The sequence below is a fragment of the Notamacropus eugenii genome, chromosome 3, assembly GCF_028372415.1.
Source record: "Notamacropus eugenii isolate mMacEug1 chromosome 3, mMacEug1.pri_v2, whole genome shotgun sequence".
Lineage (NCBI taxonomy): Eukaryota > Metazoa > Chordata > Mammalia > Diprotodontia > Macropodidae > Notamacropus > Notamacropus eugenii.
In genome coordinates, this window is record NC_092874.1 from 110,705,482 (window position 1) to 110,731,569 (window position 26,088).

Consider the following 26,088-nt stretch of genomic DNA (forward strand, 5'->3'; position numbering starts at 1 on the left):
CGCGGCGGGAAAGGGGCTCGCTCACCTTGGGTGCTGTACGGTGGGGTGGCGGAGATCGGGGAGCCGGGGGGAGCGGCGGCGGCGGCGGCGGGAGGAGGGGGGGTCTCGGCGGCCCCCAGGAGCGGGGCGGGCAGCATGAGGTAGCGCTGGGGGGCGGGCAGGCAGCGCTGGCAGAAGGAGTGCAGGCAGGGCAGCAGCTTGGGCGCCCGGCTCTGGATGTTCTGGTGACAGACGGCGCAAGTGTCCAACAGGTTGAGGCGGGCCGCCTCCCCGCCGCGCTCCGAGTCCGGGCCCTGCCGGCTCTCGGCCTCATTCTCCCCGCTCGGGGCCGCGGCCGCCGGGGCCCCCGACGCTGCCGCAGCCGCCGCTGCCGCGACCGCCGCCGCTGCCACGGCCGCCTTCTCCACAGCCACCTCCATTGTCCTGTCCCCGCCGCTGCCGCTGCCGCTGCCGCCGCCGAGGGAGAAGGGGGAGCGCGGTCTCCGCCCGCCGCCGCCGCCGCCGCCTCCTCCTCCCAACCACCGCCCCCGTCCTCCTCCTCCTCCGGACTAGGGGGCGGGGAGGATCGGGAGGGAGGCGCAGAGGAAGCCGCCTCCCCGGTGTCGCGGCCGGAAGGAGGGAGAGGAGTCCGCGGGCACCGCTCCTCGCCGGCGGCGGGAAGCCTCGCCCCGGGCCGACGCGATCCCGGAGCCCTCCCCGGCTTCGACTTCTCCCGGGCACTCTCCCTCTTCGGCTCCGCTCCCGGACCGGCCGCTCACCACCACCTCCCGCCTCCCCCGCCCTCCGAAGGCGGCCTCCTCCCCGACTCCGCCCTCTCCTCGCAACTAGGACGACCGCAAAAAAAGCCCCGCAGCCCAATGACCGCCGCCTCTCGCGAGGGGGCGGAGCCTGCCCGGGACTACCCAGGCTCGCCCCGGGAGAGGGGACCGCGAGAGGGAGCGGGGAGGAGGGAGGGGGACGGGGGCAAGCGCAGGCCCCGCCTCCTCTCCGCGGAACTCCGGCGGCGGTTGGGCTGTTGGTGGCGGTTTCTGCACCGCGGAGGAGACGGAGGGTTCTGTTTGTTGTATTGGCCCGGCCTGAGTGACGCCCTCCCTCCTCCAGCCCGCGTCCAACCACCTCGCACCTAACTCCGTACCCTCCCCCAGCTCCCCCGCCCCCCGCGGCGCTCCTCCCTGCCCGGAGCGTCCCCCGCCCCCCGCCTTCCCTGCTGGGAGCTGTGATTAATAAGTAACTGCCCGAGAGAACTCTCCTCCGGCCCTCGGCGCGGTAGAGTGGGGGGCGCGACCTCCTGGCGCTCTGTGTTCAGATGAACAGCCGAGGGACCTTCCTGCGGCACGGACCCCCTGGCAATCCGGGGAAGCCTGTGGACCGACACCTTTCCAGGATCTTGTATTAGATGCATAAAATAAAATGCATAGGATTGCCAAAGAAACCCACTCTGCATATTGACATTCAGATTGTACATGTGTACGAAGTGCATGGAAGCCAGGTTGAGAACCTTTGCTTTAAGGGAAATAAAGGTCTGGACGGGGTGCGGGAGTGAAAGGATCAGAGGAGATGAAGAGAAACCTTCCTAGGGAAAAACAGAGGTGAGGGGGTGTTTTTTCAAGGCAGGAGGTCCACGGATTTTCACAATCTGCTTTTTTTTTTTTTTAACCAGAATAATGAATGGAAAAGGTGGGGAGAATTGTGGGTGAGCTAGAGTGAGGAGATGAATGGATTGAGTCAATCCTCTTTTATGCTGATTGTACGCTGCAAGGGATTCACTTAAGAATGCCTGGATTCCCAGCATGTGTTGAAACAGTTGATCAAGAAAAAATTTTGAGCTTCTTTTAAAAAGTTTTTAATCCTGAAGCGAGATCATAGGATTGAATTTTAGGCATAATAGAGTAGAAAAAGCCAGAAGGGAGACTATTTGTCAACTTTTCCTTGTGGAAAAACAACACAGAAACAAGGATTTTTAAAACTTTTGTATTAAAAGGTTTGCCCCTGGGATCTTTAGAAAAGATGCAGGCAGCCATAACTCCTAGTCCATACAGAATTTAACTTCTTGAAGACATGTATCTAACACCAGATATTCCAAGGAGCCAAGCTCAGGCATCGAGCCTTTACATTCTGCACATGCTTGAAGTCTGACTTGGATACCCCCAACAGTCTAGAGAAGAGGCCAAGGAAGTAGCCCTGACTCTGAATCCAGGTAGATTCACCCCATGGGACTAGATCACCAGGTATTTATATACCCAGACCCCCCAGATGATCTCCTGTCTTAGGTGCTTGTAAAAACTGAGACCTAGGAATCTTTCAAAGCCAGAGACCCTGTTTTGAGAAAGTACTAGTAATCAAAGAGCATTTGGGAAGTACCTATTTTGCCCAGAAGAGCAGCTAGGTGGCTCAGTGAGTAGAGTACAGTGCCTAAAGTCAGGAAGACTCATCTTCTTGAGTTCAAATCTGGCCTCAGACTAGCTATATGACCTTGGGCAATTCTTCTTACCCTGTTTGCCTCAGTTTCCTCATCTCTAATATGAGCTGGAGAAGGAAATGGCAAACCACTCCAGCATCTTTGGCAAGAAAACCTCAAATGCAGTGACCAGGATTCAGACACAACTGAACAACAACACTTTCCACTAGACTCAACTGGGGGTACAAAGAAAAAAAACCAAGTCCTGCACTGAAAATGTTTACTTTTTATTAAAGTATTGGAGATTGGAGAGTAAGTGGGAGTGGAGAATATGGAAATCGTAAACAGATTATTATGGGTACTCAAGGTGAAATCACTCCTGAGCATCCTGAAGTTTTTTTCAAAGATGGGGGCAAGAGAATGGAATCTGGACCTCTTTTAAGAGAAAGAGTTAATGTCTAAGAGTACCAGCATGGCATAGTGAACAAAGAGTTAGCCTACAAGGAACATAGGTTCAAGTCCTACCAACAATACATTTTTGACTGGGTAGCCTTGGGGTGACTCATTTCCTCTCCCAGTGCTTTAGACCTAAGCTGCAGAAAAGTGCTGACCTGCTGTGGTAAAGGGCATTTCCTGATCTGGGAACTATATCAATGAAATTACTGGTCTAGTCTCTGTCCCCAGAGGAGGAAATCTCTCTTTTCCCCCACTAGACACTCAGATTTAGAGAATTTTTAACTATCTTGTTGCTTTTATACAGACCTTGCAGAGCATTACCAAGCTGAAGTCTGTTTTACCTCAACCAATTTAAATGTCTTTGCTTCCAGAAAGGTGTCCATGTCTTGTTCACACCTAGTTCTAATTAACTGATTCAATCAAAGACTGTTGTTACATGGCAAAGGCAATTCCTTTTCAATTGATCCTGTTGGGGGACAGGTCTGGACCAGGGTCCCCCGTGAGGACCGTGAGACGCCTGAGGGTCCGAACCTGCCCCCTTGTGGGGTACTGGGATGGCCCTGGTAACAGGCTGGCTCCACCCGCGGGGAGGCACTTGGGAGGAGCTCGCCCGCCCATGGGAGGTACGGGGGAGGAGACAGGGGATAATAAAAGGGGATGATCACAAGGGCTTAGAAGGAGAAGGAGAAGGAGAAGGGGAAGAAATGCAATAAAGCTTGCTGACTGCAACTCCTTTCGGGTGCTCTGCCTGTTTATTGCCCTCCCCCAACCGGGAGAGGGGCCGGAGACGTCCGAAGACCGGGGATCGGTAAGTGGAGAGGCGAAGGCCCGGGAGTAGACCCCGGGCAGCTGGCGCCTGAACAGGGGCCGCTGTAAGGAGAGGAGAATCCGCCTTTGCCCCGCTACTGCGGGAAGATTCAGGCAGCCTCAGTATTGAGAAGTGGCCTTGACCCGCTACTGCGGGAAGATTCAGGCAGTCTCAGTATTGGGAAGTGGCCAGGATGGGCCAGGGAAATAGTTTTCCCAACCTGAAGCCCGAAGATAAGGGAGTGCTTGCCTGTCAGTTGTATAAGCTTTGTAAGACCCATGGGCTTAAGCCCCACATCCGGGACTGTAGAGCATTTGTGGAAAAGATCTGGGATGTTTCCCCTTGGTTAGAATATTGTGGGCTACACCCAGCCAAATGGGGCGTAGTGGGACAGCAGATGGTCGCCTATGAGAAAGAGAGCCCTGGCGTACTAACAGAGGAGGACTTTACGTTCTTTCAAGTGGTCGCCACGCTTCTGCATTCGGATCCCCGTCCCCCCGGGAGGTCTAACGGCGAGACCCAAACAGGGCAGTCCCTTCAAGGGACGACAGAAGAAGAAGGGGAATCCGATGAGGATAATACTGAGCCCCAGCCCTTATATCCATGGGGTATGTTAAGAGAATGTGCAGGCAGGGACCAGAACCGCGCCCTTCAAGATGGCGCACGGCTGAGCAAGGGGTGGGACTATAGAGCCCCGAGGGGAGGAACAAAAGGGAAGTTTGATGAGGAAGGAACGCCCAAGAGGGAGTGGAAGGTCCCCTGGAAAGTCCCCGAGACAAAGGGCTCGTCAGAAGGAACCCTTAAGAAAGAATGGAAAGTCCCTGGAACAACAAAAGAGGGTGGGGGAATTCGCAAGAAGAAGTTTCAACAGAGTTTAGGAACTCCCAATCCTTCTGAGATCAGACCTAATGCCTTCTCCTTCCCCCCAGCCACCATGTCCTTGTCACAATCATCACAAGGAACGCGGTCATTTACCTATGGGCGGTCTGGGCCCTCGGAGCCTCTGAGCGTACTCACTCAGAGCCTATCCGCAGCTTTGGCGGAGGGACAGGAGGTAGATTTAGAGGAGTGGGAGGGGGCAGGCGCTTACCCTGTCATAGTGGAGCGGGATCTGATGGGAAATGAGAACCATTTACATCGACCGGTGCCCTTCAAATTATTGAAAGAACTGAAGGAGGCCGTCTCCAAATACGGCCCTTCGTCACCTTATGTGAACCATCTCCTTGCGAATGCCACAGCCACTTGGCCGTGGGCCCCAGCTGATTGGAGGGAGGTATCGGGGGCTATTCTTACACCAGGGCAGGTAGTGGCCTATGGCGCTGCCGTTAGACGAGAGGCGCTCAGATATGTCAAGGAACACAATATTGCAGGGACAGAGGACACTGTGAATATGATAACAGGGGCGGGGCCATACTCGCAGCTTGCTGACCAGCTCCAATTCAACCCCCAGGTGATGGCTGCAGTACAGTATTGTTATATTAGGGGCTTTGCCAAGATTGACGCCCCAGGGACTATGAGGGATAAGTTGGTAGGGTTAAAGCAGAGGGCTAGCAAGTCCCCTACTGATTTCGTGAGTAGGGTTCAGCTTGCGGTCCGGCGGTCTCTTGGCTCGGGACCAGGAACGGATTCCCTGATAACTCAGCTGGTCCGAGATGGCCTGCGTCCTGAATGCTCCCAAGCCCTAGCGGGCTTGGGGCCTCTCACCTCCCTTGAGGAGATAGTAGAGAGGCTGTTAGACATTCCACCTAAAGACACCCACCAGGCCATGGTGACGGCGGTGGCCCAAGGGGTGACCCAGGCCCTTCAGGGTGCCAAGGACCAGAGGCAATGCTATCGCTGTGGTCAGATGGGGCATTTTAAGAGCCAGTGCCCTGCCGCTAAGGTGGGACCACTGCCCACTTGTTTTCGCTGTGGGAAACCAGGTCATATTGCCAGATATTGCCGCCCTAAGCCACAGCCTCAACCACCTCGGTCGGGAAACGGGAAAGGGGGCCTCCCTTGGGGGGGCCCCCGAACCCAGAAACATGTCTTCCCAGTGGGGACCGTAGGCCCTGCCCCTGCCCCCCAGCCCGGGAATTCTGCACCCCTGTCGTATCCGCAGCAGTACCAACAAGCCCTCCAAAAATTACAACCTTAGTATGCACATCTGCCACGGATCCCTCAGACACTGATTTAGTTATAAGGCGTTGGCATACTGAAGGGATTGATGTGCCCCCCCCCCCGCTCCCTTTCCCCGCTTGGTGGTGGGACCCTCCGGCTATGTGCCATTCATAGTCCATACTCAATTGTTGTCCAGCAGGTCCTCCACGATTTATTTGACTAATCCGCATTGTTATCCTATAAATATTGCCCCAGGGACTCCCGTTGGGAGGGGCATCTCCCTGCCTTGGATTGAAGAGCCTGAGCAGAACACCCATCAAATTAATTGGTGCTCTCCCATTGTAGGCGATCGCCCCATGATACAGATTCTGGTTGAAGGGCGTCCAATCATGGGTCTGCTCGATACTGGAGCAGATGTGTCAGTTATTAATGCATCCCAATGGGACCCCAGTTGGGCGGTGAGCGGCGGTGCTACCCCGGTTGCTGGAGTAGGGGGTGCTAGTTCAGCGCTACGGGCTGCTAAACATTTGAGTTGGACCTTTGAGGATTATCAGGGCTATTTTAGACCCTTAAAATTGGCCGGTCTTGCCTACGCCCTTTGGGAGCGCGACCTCCTCCAGCAACTTGGGTTACACCTTACCACTCCAGAACACCTTCAGTTAAACATGCTGGGGCCACCGTAACGGTGAGCAGCCCGCCTATAACATGGAAAACTGAGACCCCTGTGTGGGTTGAACAGTGGCCCCTATCCCCCCAAAAGCTCACCGCCTTACGTTCCATAGTGGCCTCCCTTTTGAAACAGGACTGCATTGAGCCCACCACGAGCCCTTATAATTCTCCTGTTTTTGTTATAAAGAAGAAAATTGGATCCTGGCGCATGCTCATAGACCTTAGAGAGATTAACAAATGCATGCTGCCTATGGGGGCGCTACTGCCCGGTCTCCCCATTCCTGCTGCGATCCCCCGAGATTTTACTATGACAATCATTGGTATCAAAGATTGTTTCTATAGCATTCCCCTACACCCACAAGATAGGATCAAATTTGCCTTTTCCATCCCTTCAGAAAATCGCCAGCAACCATATGAACTGTATCATTTTAGCACCTCGGTCAATGTCACCTTGTTGGCTATCCCGTATGCTGCTGCCAACATGACCAGAGAATGGAGCCCTCCCGTTGTGACTCCTCCTTGCCCGAAGGGTCATCCATTGACGTTTGACCCCCTTCGCGGTCTGTTCTACAGGCATGGTGGCTCCAGGTCCGCCATTGCCAAATGGCACAACGCTTTGGTTTTGGGATGCAGATAATACGACCTCTTATGGGAGAAGGCCTGCCCCTACTCCCGTGGTGATTCCCTATAGGAGGATACATGGTGACTTGTGGAAAATAGGGCCCGCCTTGGGAACAACTAATTTGTCAGTCGCGGTAGTCACTGGACCTAGTGGAATTTGGACTCAACTGGACTTGTACCAAACATGGCAACACGTGTTCCAGGGGAAGTATTCCTCCTGTTCAGACAGACATCAAAAAGACACCGATTACCTCTGCTATGAGGTGGTAGCAGAAGTTCAAACACCTCCGAACAGTGCTTTTCTCCTGTGTCCCTCTAATAACCTCACCATACAGTATGAAGGACCACAGGCAAACCTACCTACATATAATGTCACTTGTACTCAACCCATTCTTACTAACACTCTTCGGAGAAACCATTCCTCCTATGTAGTTATGCTGGTCATAAATCCTCCCTATCAATTGCTCCCAGTTAAAGCTGAAGCTTTCGCGCTCACACCTGCAGACCGCATTTTTAATACATTGATGAAGATATCGACGGGCGGACTTCGTCCCCGCAGCCGCAGGGATGGGATTGGGGACGTTTTGGGGTTTGTAAATCTGGCTATAGAATTGTATGAAGAGTTTCAGATCCTACAACTAATAGAGGAAGGACAGTTATTAGCTTCCACCCTCCAATCTTTCATGAATTCAGAGGTAGCAGCGTGGCACCGTCAGGACCATATTGATCACCTCCTCCAAAGTCAAATCACTGCCCTACAAGACACGGTGATTTGGCTAGGAGACCAGATGGCTTTACACCAACGCTACGAGATGTTGCAGTGCCACTACAAATATCGCCCGCTTTGCGTGCTTAATCTCCCAATTGATTCCTCAAGCTTCCCCAATCAATGGCCGGTGGTCCGCAAAGCCCTCCAGGGGGCTATGCTGGCTTATAACGCCACAGATGACATCCATCAGTTGGACTTGCTCATTGATCAGCTGAATAACCTCTCCAGAACGTTTGAGGAAAAGCTTGAACGAGAAGAGCGTTCCATCTTCGATTGGTTACAACGAATCCTGGACTTGCATTGGCTGCCAGGGGTGCTCTCCTCCGTTGCAGTTCTTGTCCTTATGTGTCTCGTCCTGCCGTGCCTCCTGAAGTGCCTCCTGCAATTATTGACACGGGCACTGGAGAGTCTTAAAGGCGATGTCTTGTCTCTGAGACACCACGAGGGCAGGTCCCCATGGGGGGAATCGCCCAACCTACCCGTGTAAAACAAAAAGGGGGAGATATTGGGGGACAGCTCTGGACCAGGGTCCCCCGTGAGGACCGTGAGATGCCTGAGGGTCCGAACCTGCCCCCTTGTGGGGTACTGGGATGGCCCTGGTAACAGGCTGGCTCCACCCGCGGGGAGGCACTTGGGAGGAGCTTGCCCGCCCATGGGAGGTACGGGGGAGGAGACAGGGGATAATAAAAGGGGATGATCACAAGGGCTTAGAAGGAGAAGGAGAAGGAGAAGGGGAAGAAATGCAATAAAGCTTGCTGACTGCAACTCCTTTCGGGTGCTCTGCCTGTTTATTGCCCTCCCCCAACCGGGAGAGGGGCCGGAGACGTCCGAAGACCGGAGATCGGTAAGTGGAGAGGCGAAGGCCCGGGAGTAGACCCCGGGCAGATCCCTTACCTTTCCATCAGGAATCCAAAACAAAAGCATAGACATAGCAACAGATGCAGAAAGCAATAGTGAAGTAACTAGAACAAGGAAAACAACATACCCAGTGACTAAAACAATGCACACTTTGTAGAGAAGAAGTAATTCAGAGACAAGAAGTAACAAAAAAACTATTTTTAGAAATTTTATTTGATCCTGCTATCTAATGTCTCTCCCCCCTTTCACAGTGTCAGGAAAATTCTCATGACTTAGAGAAATAAGACCTCTTGGAAAATGTATATACTCATCAGTAAGATTCAATGACAGCGGGTCAAAGATAGGAGGTGTAATGACAAACAAAGTAGGATTTTTTTGCTGTTTTTCTGGATTGAGTTTTAGCCAATCAACTGCCTTTGATTGAGTCTTGTCTTTGGTTGAATTAAGAGTCTTTGATTGGAAACAGTATATATATATATATATATATATATATATATATATATATATATATATATATATATATATATATATATATATATATATATATATATACACACACACACATATAGTTTTGCTTGGAGGGACAGGAGAGGAGAGAAGAGAAAGAGAAGCAGAACTGAGAGAGAGAAGCCAGCATGAGCGGGCTAAGGAAAATTGCTTGTGGGGAGGCCTTACCGAAAGAATGTTTGTGATGTCAGTGCTCCCTCTGTTGATCTGTATTAATTCCTCAGACAGAAGCCCTATCTGTTGATCTGTGTTAATTTCCTAGACAGGACCCCTTTCTGTTGGTCTTTGTTAATTTCTCAGACGAGAGACCTGTCTGTTGATCTGTGTTAATTCCTTAGACAGGAGCCCTGTCTGTTGGCCTTTATGAGTGAATTGAGCTGAAAAGTGAAGATCCACCCATGGGAAGGAGGCTTAACTTAAGCCCCTTTTAAGAGCTATTAAAGTGAATTGAGATGATGGCACTGGAAATGTATATAAATATTGTTATAGCCCTGTTATACTTTGTTTTCCTAGAAACAAAAACTGTTGGGCAGGAGCTCCTGGAGCCTGCTGTCAGGCAAAAGCAAGAAGAGTTGGAGTGGAACAGTCTCTGTGAGTTGAGACAAGGAGCAGGAGCAGAGAACTGCCTGTGTGTGAACTCAGGCAAGAGTCAAGATAAGAGAGGACTTTACTTGGACATTCTGTATTAATTAAGGAGATTGTTCTTACAGTGACTTAGGGGTGGATGGTGTGGTATTTTCTGCTTACCCTTTAAGGATGTATCATGCTAGGGAAGACCCTAGCAGGGGACCCCCTGACTTTGGGGATACAATGATACATACTATGGGCCATATGACATACTGAGTGTTAAGAGATACATATATGAGATGATATGTTTTGCTTAAGAATGTTGCTATGAATATTATACTTAACTTTATTGAACAATGTTTAGTTTATTGTTGAATAGTTTTATATACCATGAGATTAGATCCTTAAAATTATTCACAGCAACAGTCCTCAGGTGTTACAAGAGGCCAATCTGAAAGCAATTTATTGGCACAATAAGAAATACTGCTCTTGGTGAATAGCATTTCTTAGGAGAGGGAGGGGTAGAGAAAGGGAGGGGAATCATTGAAGGGGAGTATTTCAAATGCAAATAGCAGGATTTATTATAAGAAAACATTCCCTATCCAACAGCATGAGACAGGGTGAAAGGATCAAATACTTTTACAATTTGTTAAAGTTCTCTTAGGCAAAACTGCTGGATGGATCTGTTCTCGAAGAACAAGTAGTTGTTACAACAGTGAATGTTACTAAACATTCACTTTAGTATATTCTCCTTACTTTCTACTTAGGCTTCCAAGTGGTTGGGGAACTTCTATATGGTTAGTCTATCATATTATCACAAAATGATTGTGGTTCCTACTTTTCTCCTACAAGAGGCAAACTCCAAAAAAAAGTCACCTACGCAGGTTTATACTGGTATCCTCAACTCCCTTCCTCTTACTCCTCAACCATATATGAACTGAAATTGCTCTCTCTTGCCTAACCAAGACCTAAAATTAATGGTCTTTTCTCAGTCTCTAACTCTTCTTGACCTTCCTTTTCTGCAATTTTTGACACTAATTCATCTTTTACTCCTCTTTTTCCCTCACCCTTTCATGCTCTGTTAGCCTTCTCATATATAAGTGCTATCAATTCTCATCCCACATTGCTTGTATCTACATCTATCCCCTTAGCTTCACTCTTATGGCCACTCTCCTAGTTTGGACTCTCATAATGTGATAAATGACAAATAGTTGATTAATTGGACCCCTGTTTTATTCCAATTAGTATTAATCAATTTGATATGATTCCATAAGAGTAGTATTTATAAGTTCTGTATATTAAGCCACAGAGCTGTGAACTGCAGATTGTAAATTCACTTGCTTAACTATACGAAGGTAACTAGAGGACTTCCCCCTTTGTTTTTGCCTTTTTATGGTGACTAAGCTCAGCATGGAGGAGGTGTAGTAGGAACCACATTAACACACAGGGTGGTTTGCTAGTACAGGTTCTTTGAGCTGTTTTTCTAAAAGAAAGACAGCTTCAAAAGAGTCAACAATCTTACTTTAATTAAACATATATAAGATATTCATTAGTTCAGGGAAAAGGTCAACACCCTGAACATGGAGAAAATACAAACAGAGAAATATAGAGAAATTAGCACAGAAATCCAATAGACAGGCTCCAAGTGTCTAAACAAAGAATTGGCCCCTAGATGGCCCAGAGCCGGAAGGCATGAAACTTGTGTGACTCAGAACAGCTGTGGATTATCAGGGTTCAAAGGAAATTAATCCTTGAGATGTTTATAATTTAGCCTGAGCCTGGAAAACTGAACTCCAAAAAAGAAACAACAAAAATTCCACCTTGCTTGCACTTATATAAAGTGACTCAATTACATGGAAAGTCCCCCAAGCTATTTTTGTTGCTCCTTCCATCCCTCATTATCTCTCCATTATCCAACAAGGGGAGATGATCCTGAGCATTTGGCCAGTGAATGATCCAGACTGCTGCCTACCTTTCTACCAGATCATGGACACTTATAGATGTTTTGACACTTGTTTATCAGCCCAGCCTATGGGTCTGCTCATCAGTTTGGTAGGACCTCCTGAAAGGTCAAGATAAATGGGATTCTGTATTTCATGTAGATCTTCCTGGAGAGTCAAAGATGACGTTTATCAACTAGTGAGATTCTGTATTTTTAGTTTGCTTTGTCTATTTTCTGGGTATCAAGTACTATAGGAAGAGGTCATCTTGTTGAGGTTAGGGAAGCACAAGTTAAGATTTAGGAGTAATTTGTACCCCAAAATAGTGACACACTGGGTCCTGTTCAAATGAATTCAACCCAAGCCTTATTTCAGTCAAAGTAAAGAGGAGGGCTTTGCTGAATCCCTTTCCTAAAGGAGCAGGCTGTCTCTCTCCACCAAAGAGCTGAGGTGTTTGCAGAAGTTCAAATAGAAGGGGGCGGAGCCAAGATGGCGGAGTAGAAAGACGCACATACACATAGCTCCGAACCCACAACCCATAGAACGGCCACAGGGAAGTAACTCACGGCGAATTCTGCACCCAGAGGCCGCGGAATATTGGAGCGAGGGAGATTTCTGTTCTGGAGAGACCTGCAAACCTCTCGCAGGGGGTCCTTCACACTGCGGACTGGGCACCGGGACTGGGAGCTGAGTGCAGTCCTGCCACGGCTGCGGCACCGAGAGGAAAAGATCCGAGCGGGATTCAGGGACGGGATCTCCAGCGGCCACGCGGGTCCCTCCACCCACAGAGGGACCTGCAAACCTCTCGCAAAAGGTCCGTCGCGCTGCAGACGTGGAGCCTAGCCCAGACCTGCTGCGGCCGCAGCCGCGGCACCGAGAGACACAGATCTGAGCAGGCTTCAGGGACGGGATCTCCAGCGGCCGCACAAGTCCCTCCACCCACAGATGATGGGGGTCGGTGAGAGAGTCTCTTTGGCGGGTCGAGAGGGGAGTGGGGTGCCCCCATAATTCAGGCCCCCCTGGGAGGTAGAAGCTGAGAGGCGGCTGCAGACAGGGGCTCCCCAAGCAGGCGGGAGCCTGGATCCATTGTGGAAGGTCTGTGCATAAACCCCCTGATGGAACTGAGCCTGAGAGGCGGCCCTGCCCCGACCTGACCACCTGAACTTAATCTCACATTGAATAGCAGCCCTGCCCCCGCCAAAAGCCCTAAGGCTGGAAGCAGCATTTGAATCTCAGACCCCAAACTTTGGCTGGGAGGATCAGGAGGCAAGGTGGGTGTGAGGAGAATATTCAGAGGTCAAGTCACTGGCTGGGAAAATGCCCAGAAAAGGGAAAAGAAATAAGACTATAGAAGGCTACTTTCTTGGAGAACAGGCATTTCCTCCCTTCCTTTCTGATGAGGAAGAACAATGCTTACCATCAGGCAAAGACAAAGAAGTCAAGGCTTCTGTGTCCCAGCCCACCCAATGGGCTCAGGCCATGGAAGAGCTCAAAAAGAATTTTGAAAATCAAGTTAGAGAGGTGGAGGAAAAACTGGGAAGAGAAATGAGAGAGATGAAAGAAAAGCATGAAAAGCAGATCAGCTCCCTGCTAAAGGAGACCCAAAAAAATGTTGAAGAAATTAACACCTTGAAAACTAGCCTAACTCAATTGGCAAAAGAGGTTCAAAAAGTCAATGAGGAGAAGAATGCTTTCAAAAGCAGAATTAGCCAAATGGAAAAGGAGATTCAAAAGCTCACTGAAGAAAATAGTTCTTTCAAAATTAGAATGGCACAGATGGAGGCTAATGACTTTTTTCAAAACCAAGAAATCACAGAACAAAGACAGAAGAATGGAAAAATGGAAGATAATGTGAAATATCTCATTGGAAAAACAACAGACCTGGAAAATAGATCCAGGAGAGACAATTTAAAAATTATGGGACTACCTGAAAGCCATGATCAAAAGAAGAGCCTAGACATCATCTTTCATGAAATTATCAAGGAAAACTGCCCTGAGATTCTAGAACCAGAGGGCAAAATAAATATTCAAGGAATTCACAGAACACTGCCTGAAAGAGATCCAAAAAGAGAAACTCCTAGGAACATTGTGGCCAAATTCCAGAGTTCCCAGGTCAAGGAGAAAAGATTGCAAGCAGCTAGAAAGAAACAATTCAAGTATTGTGTAAATACAATCAGGATAACACAAGATTTAGCAGCCTCTATATTAAGGGATCGAAGGGAATGGAATAGGATATTCCAGAAGTCAAAGGAACTAGGACTAAAACCAGGAATCACCTACCCAGCAAAACTTAGTATAATACTTCAGGGGAAAAATTGGTCTTTCAGTGAAATAGAGGATTTTCAAGTATTCTTGATGAAAAGACCAGAGCTGAAAAAAAAATTTGTCTTTCAAACACAAGAATGAAGAGAACTATGAAAAGGTGAACAGCAAAGAGAAGTCATAAGGGACTTACTAAAGCTGAACTGTTTACATTCCTACATGGAAAGACAATATTTGTAACTCTTGAAACATTTCAGTATCTGGGTACTGGGTGGGAGTACACACACACACATGCACACACGCACACATACATAGAGACAGAGTGCACAGAGTGAATTGAAGAGGATGGGATCATATCTTAAAAAAAAATGAAATCAAGCAGTGAGAGAGAAAGATATTGGGAGGAGAAAGGGAGAAATTGAATGGGGCAAATTATCTCTCATAAAAGAGGCAAGCAAAAGACTCATTAGTGGAGGGATAAAGAGGGGAGGTGAGAGAAAAACATGAAGTCTACTCTCATCACATTCCACTAAAGGAAAGAATAAAATGCACACTCATTTTGGTATGAAAACCTATCTTACAATACAGGAAAGTGGGGGATAAGGGGACAAACAGGGTGGGGGGGATGATAGAAGGGAGGGCATGGGGAGGAGAGGCAATTTGAGGTCGACACTCATGGGGAGGGATAGGATCAAAAGAGAATAGAAGTAATGGGGGACAGGATAGGATGGAGGGAAATATAGTTAGTCCTATACAACACAACTATTATGGAAGTCATTTGCAAAACTACACAGATTTGGCCTATATTGAATTGCTTGCCTTCCAAAGGGAAGGGGTGGAGAGGGAGGGAGGTAAAGAAGTTGGAACTCAAAGTGTTAGGATCAACTGTCGAGTAATGTTCTTGCCACTAGGAAATAAGAAATACAGGTAAAGAGGTATAGAAAGCTATCTGGCCCTACAGGACAAAAGAGAAGATGGAGACAAGGGCAGAGAGGGATGATAGAAGAGAGAGCAGATTGGTCATAGGGGTAATTAGAATGCTTGGTGTTTGGGGGGGGAGGGGATAAAAGGGGAGAAAATTTGTAACCCAAAATTTTGTGAAAATGAATGTTAAAAGTTAAATAAATAAATTTAATTAAAAAAAAAAAAAGAAGTTCAAATAGAAACTGGAGGAGTCTCTAAAGCATTGGCTCCTAAAGACATGATTTAATGTAGCCAATGTTGAAATGTTCTCCATTAAGGCCAGCTAGGTGGTACAGTAGAAAGAGCACCAGCTCTGGAGTCAGGAAGACCTGAGTTCAAATCAACCTTACATACTGGCTGTGTGACCCTGGACAAGTCTGGTGTAGCTCTCAGTGAGAAAATCAACTAGAGCACTGTAAGGAGTTCCTCATCCATGCTGGGAACCAGTCTTCTTTCAGCCTCCTGACTGTGCTCACCAAAACCATCAGAGTAGTTTTATAATAACTGAGAAAATAACATCTGAGCTATGTGATTTATTGAGAAGGCAAGCAATTGCAGAATAAATTGGGTCCAGGGCCCCTCAGTAGGTACAAGGTCCTAAAGAGAGATTTATAAGAGTTTTTATAGTAAAGTATAGTTACTGGATTTAGGGATTTTCTAGAATTTGGGTACTCTGATTGGTTGCTTCCACCTGCATCCTGTAAAACAGTTAGTGATACAATAATAGATGATTTCTCCAAAATCATGTCACTTTCAGGAAAATGAGCCTTAGCTCCAGCAGCTGTACAAAGTGTTGGCAAGGATACAAAATGGAGTCAGTTTGGTTTTCTCTCTAGTCAACTGGTGAAATCTGAGATGGAGGTTGGGACAATTATGATGTGGGTTAATATTGCTATCAGTGCAAATAATCATTTTGGAAATGGGCAGGGGAGTTACACAGTCCACTTGCCCTTCTAGGTAGGTAGAGGGGGAAGATACCACCCATAGGAAGGTATTTTAGAGGTGGCTACTAAAACATAGGGTTGAGAATAAAGCAAATGATGACCAGCCCATGAGGGTACCAGTAAAATTAGCATATAAAATACACATATAAAATGTCAGCTGCAAAACATATGTACAGGGAAATCAAGCACCTGGGTCCTAGAGGCCTTTTAGTCTCACCCAAACTTGAGATTTCCTCCAAATCCCTGCCTTAATTGGACCATTCTGGGTAGCCATAGAGGACAGTTGTTGGGGGTGAGAGGTCATCCAGTACTTGTTTGGGCCTTCCCTGCAACCTCTAGGAATGTTACTGTGGATAATAAGGCCAAAAGAAATCTTTAGAATTACCTGAGCTATTCCATGTAATGCCTATCTCTACAGCTGTTCCTGATCTCATCAATGCTGTAGACCAGGTAGCCCAGGCCTGGAGTGGTATGGGACTATCAAATTTGCCAATACCTTTTTCTCTGTGACTATGACTAAGACTAATCAGAAACAGTTTGCTTTTATCTCAAGAGTCCAATATACTCGACCCTCCTTCTCCAAGGCTATCTGAATACTTTTTGATACTGCCACATTTTGGTAGAAAGAGACCTAAAAGAAACCTCCCTTCTTCAAGACATTGGTGTACATCATTACACTGATGATATATTCTTGATTAGGGCAGAAGAAGCCACCATGGTAACGGCTGAAGATCAGATGGTGGCCCATAGGAGGGACAAGGATTGGAAAATCAACCCCACAGAAATCTGGGATCTAGCCTGACCACTCAAGTTTTGGGGAAATACAATAGATGAGAAATCTCAGAAGATTCCAGACACAATCCCAAAGAAACTGCTGACACATGCTTTTCTGTAATTTAAGAGGGAAGTCCAGAGACTTATAGGACTCTTAAGGTTTTGAAAAACATATGTTTCTCACCTGGCTGTTCTGATGGCTCCAACTTACCAAGCAATCTACAAGTCTGTCTTTTAAGTAGGACTCAAAACAGGCTTCAACACTGGAAGATGTAAAGCAGGTTATCCAGCAGTCTCTTTCCTTGGGTCTTTATGATTCTGCAAGGTCCAAATTTCCGAAAGTCTCTGTAGAGACGGAGCTGAATGGAGCCTTTGGCAAGTACCAAATTATTCTAGTAGCCAGAATAATCCAATCTTATGCTTCTGGATTTCCAAGTGCTCCAGAGAAGTCACTCACTATACTGCTTTTGAAAACCAAATTACTTTCCTCTTACTGGGTATTAGTTGCAATCACTCTGTATCCAGAGTTGCCTATTTTGGTTTGGGTGATAGAAGATAGCCCCTCTAGCAAGATGTATAAAGCATAGAAGATTGTTATTGTTAAATGGAAATGGTACTTTGGAAATTGTGCTTGGTTGGATCCTTCTGGTGTTAGTGCATTTCCCCCCCCCCCCCCCCCCCACACCCACTGGAGACTTTGCCAGAGGCTGAGGCCACCAGTCCAGACAGTCCAGACCCTAGAACCTACTTTCTCCTCTGGCCTAGTGGTCTCCCACCTATAAGGACCCAGTTACTGAGGAATGTCATTTTTTCTGATTAACAAATCATTCTTTTGCCACAAAAGAGGCTAATTCAACTGGACTCCAGCAGCCACGAATCTGCCATTTTACTACAGATGATAATCCTAATGCAGGAATTATTATTATCTATACTATAAAATGCCATGTCCACGCAGAGGACCTAATGTTCCTGGAGCTGGTCCTGCTCATCACCACCTCACATTAGGAAAAGAAATTTTTAGCTACACTGAAGATGTCATCATCCATACTATGTTTTTAGTGCTGCTCTAATTTATCACCACCATTTTGCATTAGGATACCTGCTGTGAATTGCAGAGATGTGGCACATCATATGGGACAGACTGTGAGATTTTGAGGCTTAGTCTTTCTGAATGGGGAAAGAAAAAGGATTTCTGGCTTTTGTCCTGTAAATTTTGGTTTTGGTTTAGTCTTGTTTTTTTTTCTTTTCTGTCCCTTAGTATGATATCCATATAGTCATGTATATGGTGGAAAGTCCTTTAGAAAATCATTAGAAAAAAAAGAAAATCATTAGGGTTTTGCCAGCAAGGGGTGGTATGTGATAGGACCAGTTTTGTTTTGTTTTTTGATTCAGCATCCTGGACTTCTCTGATTTCTCTCCATTACCTTGACTTTATCTTTCCATGAAACCTGAATGACTCCAGGTTCCTTGAGGCACCTTCCCTGTCCTGGGGTCATGAAAGGTCCACACCACCAGATTTGGTGGTTGCCTAAGACCATATGAGTCATTCTACCCTGATGATGTATTGACCAGATGCTCTTCCAGATCGAGACAGGGGAAAAGGGTGCTGCCTAGAAAAGTTAAGTGCCGCTGCATCTTTGATGCCTATTCTTGCTGTGTTTGAACACAGTAAACCTCTTTTGTTCAGTGACTCACAAATTCCTCCTTTCATTCCAAACAAACTTGAACTAAAAGTGTTCTGACTCTGGAGCCCCACCTACAACAACCTCTTACCTGGACCAATGTAATAACTTACAAATTGGTTTCCCTGTTTTCACTCTGTACTCTTTCTTTAATGCATCCTTCATATAACTTTCAAAATAAACTTTCTAAACTACTAGTCTGAGGACATCACTCCCCTGTTCAAGAAGCTTCACTGGATCCAGTGTCTGATAGTTGAGCTTTCCCTTTCTCTTCCCTAGAACAAATCTGTACATCAGTTGCGGTCTCCATAATGTATCACCTATTTGATGCTTTTACCTCTTTCTCATTAGAACCCTAAACTCTACCCCCTGGGAAGCCAGGATCTGATAAACAAAATGTCATCTCATCTTTTCCCAAATGTGGTATTTATATCATTTCTCAGGCCTCTCCACATGGAAATGTACCCTTCAATTCTATATTTCCTGCTTCCCTTTTTTGTGTTGTCTTCCTTTGTTAGATTATAAGTTCCTTGAGGGCAGATGTTGTCTTGTGTTCTTATTTTTCTGTTTCCAACACTCAGGACAAAATTATCACATTAAACACTTAAGAAATTAATAAATGCTCTCTCTCACCTATCATTGATAAAATACAAATTCCTCTTCTTGGCATATAAAGCCCTTTATAGAGTGGATCCAGCTTCCCTTTTCAGAACTGCATTTCTTATTATTTCTCTTTTGTATATTCTATTCCAGGCAAGCTGACCTATTTAATCTTCCCTAGAATTGTCTTTTCATCTTCCACCTCTGAGTCTTTACATAGCTTAGCCTTCGTACTTAGAAATCACTCATTTCTCATGTCCAACTCTGAAAATCATTCAAGGATATTTTCTCAGATGCAATCTCACAAAGAAAGTCTTTGGTGCTTCCATGTTTGCATAACATTCCATCTCTGTCAATGTTGTAATTTCTGTCTTCTTCTTAGGAAATGAGAGCTGATTGAAGGGAGAGATTATTTTGCATGCAGGATTTTAAGGATTTCACAATGTTATATTGTTATAGAGATATGATTCCCTTTGAGCAGTGTCCCACCAGTCATCTGGAATAGAAGGCTGGTAGGCAGGGGCAGGGTAGGATGACAGAGCTCCTATTGCCACCTCTCAGGCAAGTACAGTATTTAAACAATGTATCCCTTGCACCAGGAAGTTTAGCAGGTGGATACCCCTTCAGGAGCAAAGATCATCCTTGATTTGCCTCAGAGGTTTAGCTCTACTAAGTCAAGTCTAAGGCAACCAGTTCAGGGAAAATTTGCCAATTGTCTCTCTCCCTTTTTAAAATAGTTGCTAAGAGGGAATGGCTAAGGAGGCAACTTGGTGATTCAAGAACCAACCAAACAGGGATTTTTGTTAATCTATGTATGTTATTATTGTATTATTATTATACGAATGTTATTATTCTTTCTGTGCCATTAGGCTCTTCTATTTATAGAAATTTGTTCTTGTCTAGAGGTAGGGGTCATTTCAGTAATGAGTCCATTTGTGTTTAGGATTTCCACGTGGAGTCAATGTGTGCTTTTCCTTTCATCCTGCCTCAGTCTCACCAAAGCAGGGCTATATCTCCTATCCTTCTACAAAGATTCAAACTTCTCCCCAAATCTCTACTCACATCAGACAAAGATTTAGCAGCGGTCACATTTCCCCAAATATAAAGGGATGGAGAATAGAAATAAGAGCCAGAAAGGAGAGTGAGCAACAGGGAGGACATAAGCTGGCAGCTTGCTTCATTGGCTGCCAAGCCAGATGAGTTTCTTCTCTTGGGCTGAGCACTCTTCCAAAAGGAGAAGAAACTGTTCGACTAATGGAGGCACCAACTTTGGGCTCCTCCTTTAACAGGCAAGTAAAGGGAAATGCCCAGTCCCTCTGGTTACTCTACAATCTCACCATTAGTTTTTGTCTAGGGGTTGGAGAGAGGAGAGAAAGCTTTTCCTTAGCCTCTAATTCCCATTGTCTACAACCGGAGCATGTAAGGTAAGGGATATAGCATCCAGAGATCACCCACTCCACCCTGCCCGTACTTCTTTCTGCTTGGTGGAAAACAAAGTGGCTGTTGTGCTTTTGTGTCCCAGAAGCCTCTCTTACAGGGTCCCAGAAATTCAATCTCCAAAAACTGGTAAACTCTGGGACTCTGAGTCTCTCATTACCCCAGCAGAGATATCTAGGGAGGGAGTGAAAACAGGAGGACATTGGGGTTAGCTAGTTTTGTAGCTCTACAATAAGTTGAATAGACATAATATGTGATGAATAAGTGCTTTTTAATTGAATTGAAAGCAGGAAAAGGCTTTTAATAAATTAGCTAAGTTGAATAGAATTTAGAACATCATTCTATTTATCTACACATTTTATTTTCGGGAACATATCTATTTCATAAAATGATGATTAAGATCATCAGTTTGTTAATTCCTTTCCCTCATATTGTTCCATCTAATATCCTTGGGTTCATTTTTCTATTCAGACTACACCTTTATTTTTCTTTAGTAAACTTAATTATTATCTCTTTCATCAAACAATTAACAGACATTGATCAAACACCTACTATGTACCTGGCACCATATCAGGCACTGGGGATACAAATATAATAAGACAATAAAACAATTCCTAACCTCAAGAATTTAAAATTTTCCTTTTTATTGAAGATACCTTTATATCACCTCCCCCATTAGAATTTACATCTCTGTACCTGAACTCTCTTTTTTTGGCTTCTTGTAGTATCTTCTCTTTGAACAAGAAGCTCTAGATTTTTGTCTATGATGTTACTGAGTTTTCATTTTGAAATTGCTTTTAGGAGGTGACTTGGATTCTTCCTATATTCACTTTGTCATCTGAATCTAAGAGATCTAGACAGTTTTCTTTCATGATTTAATTTTTTTAATATTAAAAGTTAGGCTTGAAAATTTCTGTAAAATGCAAGCATAAAACAAACATTTTTTTAAAAATAAATTTTAAAATCAGCTTTCAAATAAGCAATGAGTCTAATTTGAATGGATTAAACTTGGCATTTAATCTTGTATTAAACTAGCTTAAGGGGGTCTTCCCATTCTAAACCCAAAATGGCTATGGCATTAAACCTACAGAAAGTCCTTTAAACTCTGGTCAAAACAGTGAGAAATAACAATTCTAGAGGACTCATGATGTAACATGCTACCTACCTCTCAAGAGAGAAGTGAAGGATTCAGGGTATGGATTAAGATATGTTTTTTTTCAACAAGGTCAGTGGGAGAATTTGTTTTGCTTGTCGAATGTATTTGTTGCAAATCTTTTGTTTTTCTTTTTTTAACTGGGGAAAGAAAAAATTTTTGTTAATTAAAAATAGAAAGTTATCTGAGATCAATCTTCTTGCAAAAGCATTGGATTTTTAATTGATAAATATAAGTATGTATACTTAAATACATCTATGTATGTACATTTCCAGGTAGCTTATGTCTTAAGTACCACCACATTCTAAGCAATGACACTTGTAGCATTAAACAAGAGTTTTCTAAGATAGCTGTCTACATAACTGTTCCAATTAGAAGTAATGGATATCTCACTGTGGCCCTCTAAAAGTAACTCTGGGAGTAAAAAAGGCAGCAAAGGAGAAGGAAAGAGAAAAGAGAGTGATATTGGGAGTAATTTTGAAGATGTAAAAACATCAGTAAAATGTATTTTTAAAATTTTGTTCTGGTTTCACATGTTTGATTGATATCACATGGCTAGCCTTCTCAGTGAGTGGGAGAGTAGCTAGGGAGGAGAAAATTTGGAACTGAAAAAAATTTTAAATATTAAAATCAAATATTTAAATACTAAAAATATTTAAATACTACCCCCCCCCCCCAAAAAAAAATAACCTGAGGAAGTATCACAAGCATTTTTTTTTCTGGTGAAGGAAAAAAACCAAGCTAAATAATAACATGTCTTCAGTTCATCTAGAAGTCTACATTTAAAGTGGGGCAGCTAGGTGGTGCAGTGGATGGAACATCAGTGCAGGAGTCAGGAGGACCTAAATTCAAATCTCACCTCAGACACTTGACACTCAGTAGCTGTGTGATCTTAGGCAAGTCACTTAACCCCAGTTGCCTCATCCCAATTGCCCATTCAGATGGCTCTGTAGGAGAAGTGAGACTGGTGACCTGCATAGCCCTCCCTCCCTCAAAACAAAGTCAAGTGCAAGTCATGTCATCATTTCTTGGATGGCATGGTCTTCTTTGGCAATGAAGGACAAGCATACACAACGTTTAAAGTAAAAGAATCCTCAGCTGGACTTGGTATCACTCTTATCCTCTGACATTCTCTCACTCTCTTCTCAGAGAAGTTGACTTTCCCCTACTAATGAAATACTCTCCATATAGTTAAATGGATTTTCTACTTTAAAAATTTTGCTAAACAGAGAACTAGAAACAAAGATGCCCATCAACTGGGAAATGGCTAAACAAATTGTGGTACATGAATATAGTGGAATATTTTTGTGCTGTAAGAAATGACAAATATGATGGATACAAAGAAACATGGAAAAGCTTACATGAACTGATAAAGTGTAAAATAAGCAGAAATAAGAATAAATATACACAATTACTACAACAACGTAAATGGAAACAACTACAAAATAAACTTAATCATGCAAAATTATAGAGAATAAGCATGAACTCAATGAAGTTTTTTTTTCTCAATGAAGATTTATAAAAACCTAAGAGCCTCACTCCTTTGCCATGGAAGGAGCGTCACAAATGGGGAACATTACATATATTTTCAGACTTTTCAATGTGTTGGTTTTGCTGACTTTTTTCCTCTTCTTCCTCCCTCTTATTTTTTTCTTTAAAAAATGTCATTATATGGAATGACTCTTCAGGAGAGGAAAGGAGAGGGATACTATGATAACTTTTGGAAATGTAAAAACAAAAGATATCAATACAATCTATTTTTAAAAATCTGGCAAGAGCCCAGTTCCAACATCTCTGTCTGCTACAAATTAACGTACTGCTTCATTAAAGTGCAATTCATTCTGATCAACTTCATAGTCAAAGTGACAATTAGAAAATCCTGTCCTATTCTAGCAGCATTGATGATTGTTCATTTTGCTTTTTCCTCTGAAGGTTTGCTTACTAATTTTTTGAACATTGAGCAGGTGAAGCCACAGTATAATAAACTCTCATCTTTACTAAGAAGTTCATTGGAAAAAGCTAGTCCAAGCTTTAAATCTTTCTTGAGCCAGAATATCAATGCAAAAGAATCAGAAAAGATTCCTTCAACAGCTGCAAAGACTACCACACATTCACCATATGTTGTTTCTTTGTCCCCAGTCCAGCACAGTCCAGCTTTCTTTTTAATACAAGGTAGAGTTTCAGTGCTATTGAAGAGAAATTCCATTTCTTTTGAGTCTTTAATATAAGTGTCAATAAGAAGACTACATTTCAGAATGTGTTTTCCATAGTAATTTGGAAGCCATAGAAACAGAAGGGTTAGGTTATCTGTATTTGTTGGTTCACCACTGCACCAAGTTTGCATTTACTCTGCCATCACATGCTGCAAAGAAAGTCAATACATGCAATGGATACAAGTATATTTCTCCTCAATACATGTTCTCCTCAATAAAATATTTCCCTAAAGCTTCAGAGCTTCCCTGTACTGAATATTCTTATAGAAATTCCCACTCCAGCTGTTTAGAAGGAGACCTTTGGTTTCTCTTAAATTTGTCAGATACAATGGTACTGAATGAGGAAAATGACAAAATGCTTGGAGCTTCAGCAGGGCTCCAACCTGGTGAGGCCTGGCCCAAACATTGTTTTGGCTTTTACTAGCTCTGAGAGCCCCTAAAATTGTTTGCACTGTTTTACTGTTCCTGACTCTAGTGGTATTCAGGGAAGAGGATGGAGCTTTCTTTGTCTGTGAAGCTGATCCCCCATTAAGGATGAAAGGCAAAGCTGCTGCAGGTGGGTGACTTGGAGCGCCAGGATTTGTGAGCAGAGCAAGAATGAATGTCTCAGGTACATGAGGCAAGAGTAGGTAGAAGAGGGGCAGGATGGGCAAACTGAGGGAGAGGCCAACTGAGAGAAAAGTCTGAGCTGAAAGGTCTAAAATGCTTTCATGATTTCTTAAAATATGATATCTAGGCTGTTTCTCTGTCTCTCTCCTCTCTCCCTCTCTTTCTCTCTATCTGTCTCTCTTCCCCTCTTCCCCCTGCTCTCTCCCTCCCTCTCTCTCTGTCTCTTTCTCTCTATCTCTCTCTTTCTGTCATTCTGTCTCTCTCCCTCTCCCTCTCTCTCTCTGTCTCTCTCTCTATCTGTCTTTCTATCCTCTCTCTCCTTTTTTCTTCCTCTCTTTCTCATCATGACTTTGAGATAGTCCAATAATTTTAAAATTATTTCTCCTTAATCTGATTTCCAAGTCAGTTTTTTTAAAAGTGATACCATATACTTTCTTCTGTTTTCTCTAGTCTTTTGGTTTTGTCTTTAATATTTCACGTTGCCTCATGGTCATTAACTTGTTCACTTCATTCTAATTTTCATGGAATCTGTTACTTGGGAAAGATTTTACATCTCTTGTACTAAGATATTAATTCTCCTAAGTCTTTTCTCCAAAACTTTCATTTCTTGTCTAATTATTTTCTCTGATGCTCTCATTTAGTTTACAATATAATTTTAAGCTCTCAAAAAATCCTCATATGTCTTTTCTTCTAAAAAATTCTAGTTATCCTTTTAAGATGTGTTTCACTGTAAGGCTTTTTTTGCAGATAGTTTGGCTTTATTCTCCTCTTCTGGGTTTATGTCTTGGGCACCCTGGCACTATAGTTATTCTTCATCATGGGACCCTTTTAAAAATTAATCATTCTTCCAACCTTTGATCTCCTCAAATTGGGACTTTGTGTTAGGCCCAGGATATGTTCATTTTTAGGGAGAATGTCAGGGCACTGTTTTATCCTGATTTGTAGCCCCTGGGGTCCTGGTGCTTCTCTTACCGGCTGGTGAATACTGGAGTGGCTCAGAGTGGGAATGTGCACATTTTCAGTGCTCCTTAACATGGTCTGATCTAGGGTCAAGTCTGATTGCTGCCCACCTTTATAAGCTCTTGACTCTGTTTTGGTTTTGGGTCTGAGTGACATAATTGCAGAGAGTCTCAGGTTAGAGTTCCTGTACACTGTTCTTGGGGCAGCTAGGTGGTACAGTAGTTAGAGTGTCAGGTCTGAAGTAAGGAAGACTCCTCTTCTTGAGTTCAAATCTGGCCTCAGACACATAATTACTGTGTGACCCTGGGCAAGTCACTTAACCCTGTTTGCTTCAGTTTCCTCATCTGTAAAATGAGCTGGAGAAGGAAACAGCAAACCACTCCAGTGTCTTTGCCAAGAAAACCCCAAATGGCATTATGAAGAGTTAGACGTGACTGAAGGAGAGCAACAAAAGACTGCTGTTGGCACCAGCCCCTGTGAGCTAAGTGGAAGGTTCTATAGGTTCAGAGTGACTGTATGCAGGCCCCCTCCTTTTCTCTTGTTTATTCACTCCTTTCCTGCTTTGGTCTCAGCTCCTTGTCCAAGTTACTCAGTTAAAGCACCAGGTCTGTGAGCTGGATCCTTGACCCTGTTCCTAGGTTAGAGTACTTACTGTTTGTTTCCATTCCTGCTCTTTGTCTAGTATACAACCTTAGGCTACCTAGTGTTTATTTCTGTTCCTACTCTTTGCCCAGTATACAGCTTTAGGCCCGGTCTGAACTAGATCCCAACCAACTATTTCTCTCCTTGCCATAATTC

The 26,088-nt window shown here is 44.7% G+C and overlaps 1 protein-coding gene and 1 pseudogene across 4 annotated transcripts in view; both read right to left on the minus strand.

Annotated features, from left to right (window-relative positions):
• The window catches only part of TRIM24 (tripartite motif containing 24), a 132,995-nt gene extending 132,439 nt beyond the window's left edge, over nt 1-556 (minus strand). For all 4 annotated transcript variants that reach the window (XM_072652607.1, XM_072652606.1, XM_072652605.1 and 1 more), the window contains exon 1: nt 26-556. In XM_072652607.1, coding sequence (XP_072508708.1) covers nt 26-419 — 394 coding nt within the window. In that variant the 5' untranslated portion in view covers nt 420-556. The remainder of the gene's footprint in view (nt 1-25) is intronic.
• A 21,973-nt stretch (nt 557-22,529) lies between these two features.
• Nucleotides 22,530-25,446, minus strand: LOC140531884 (ribonucleoside-diphosphate reductase subunit M2 pseudogene; annotated as a pseudogene).
• Nucleotides 25,447-26,088: the final 642 nt, after the last annotated feature.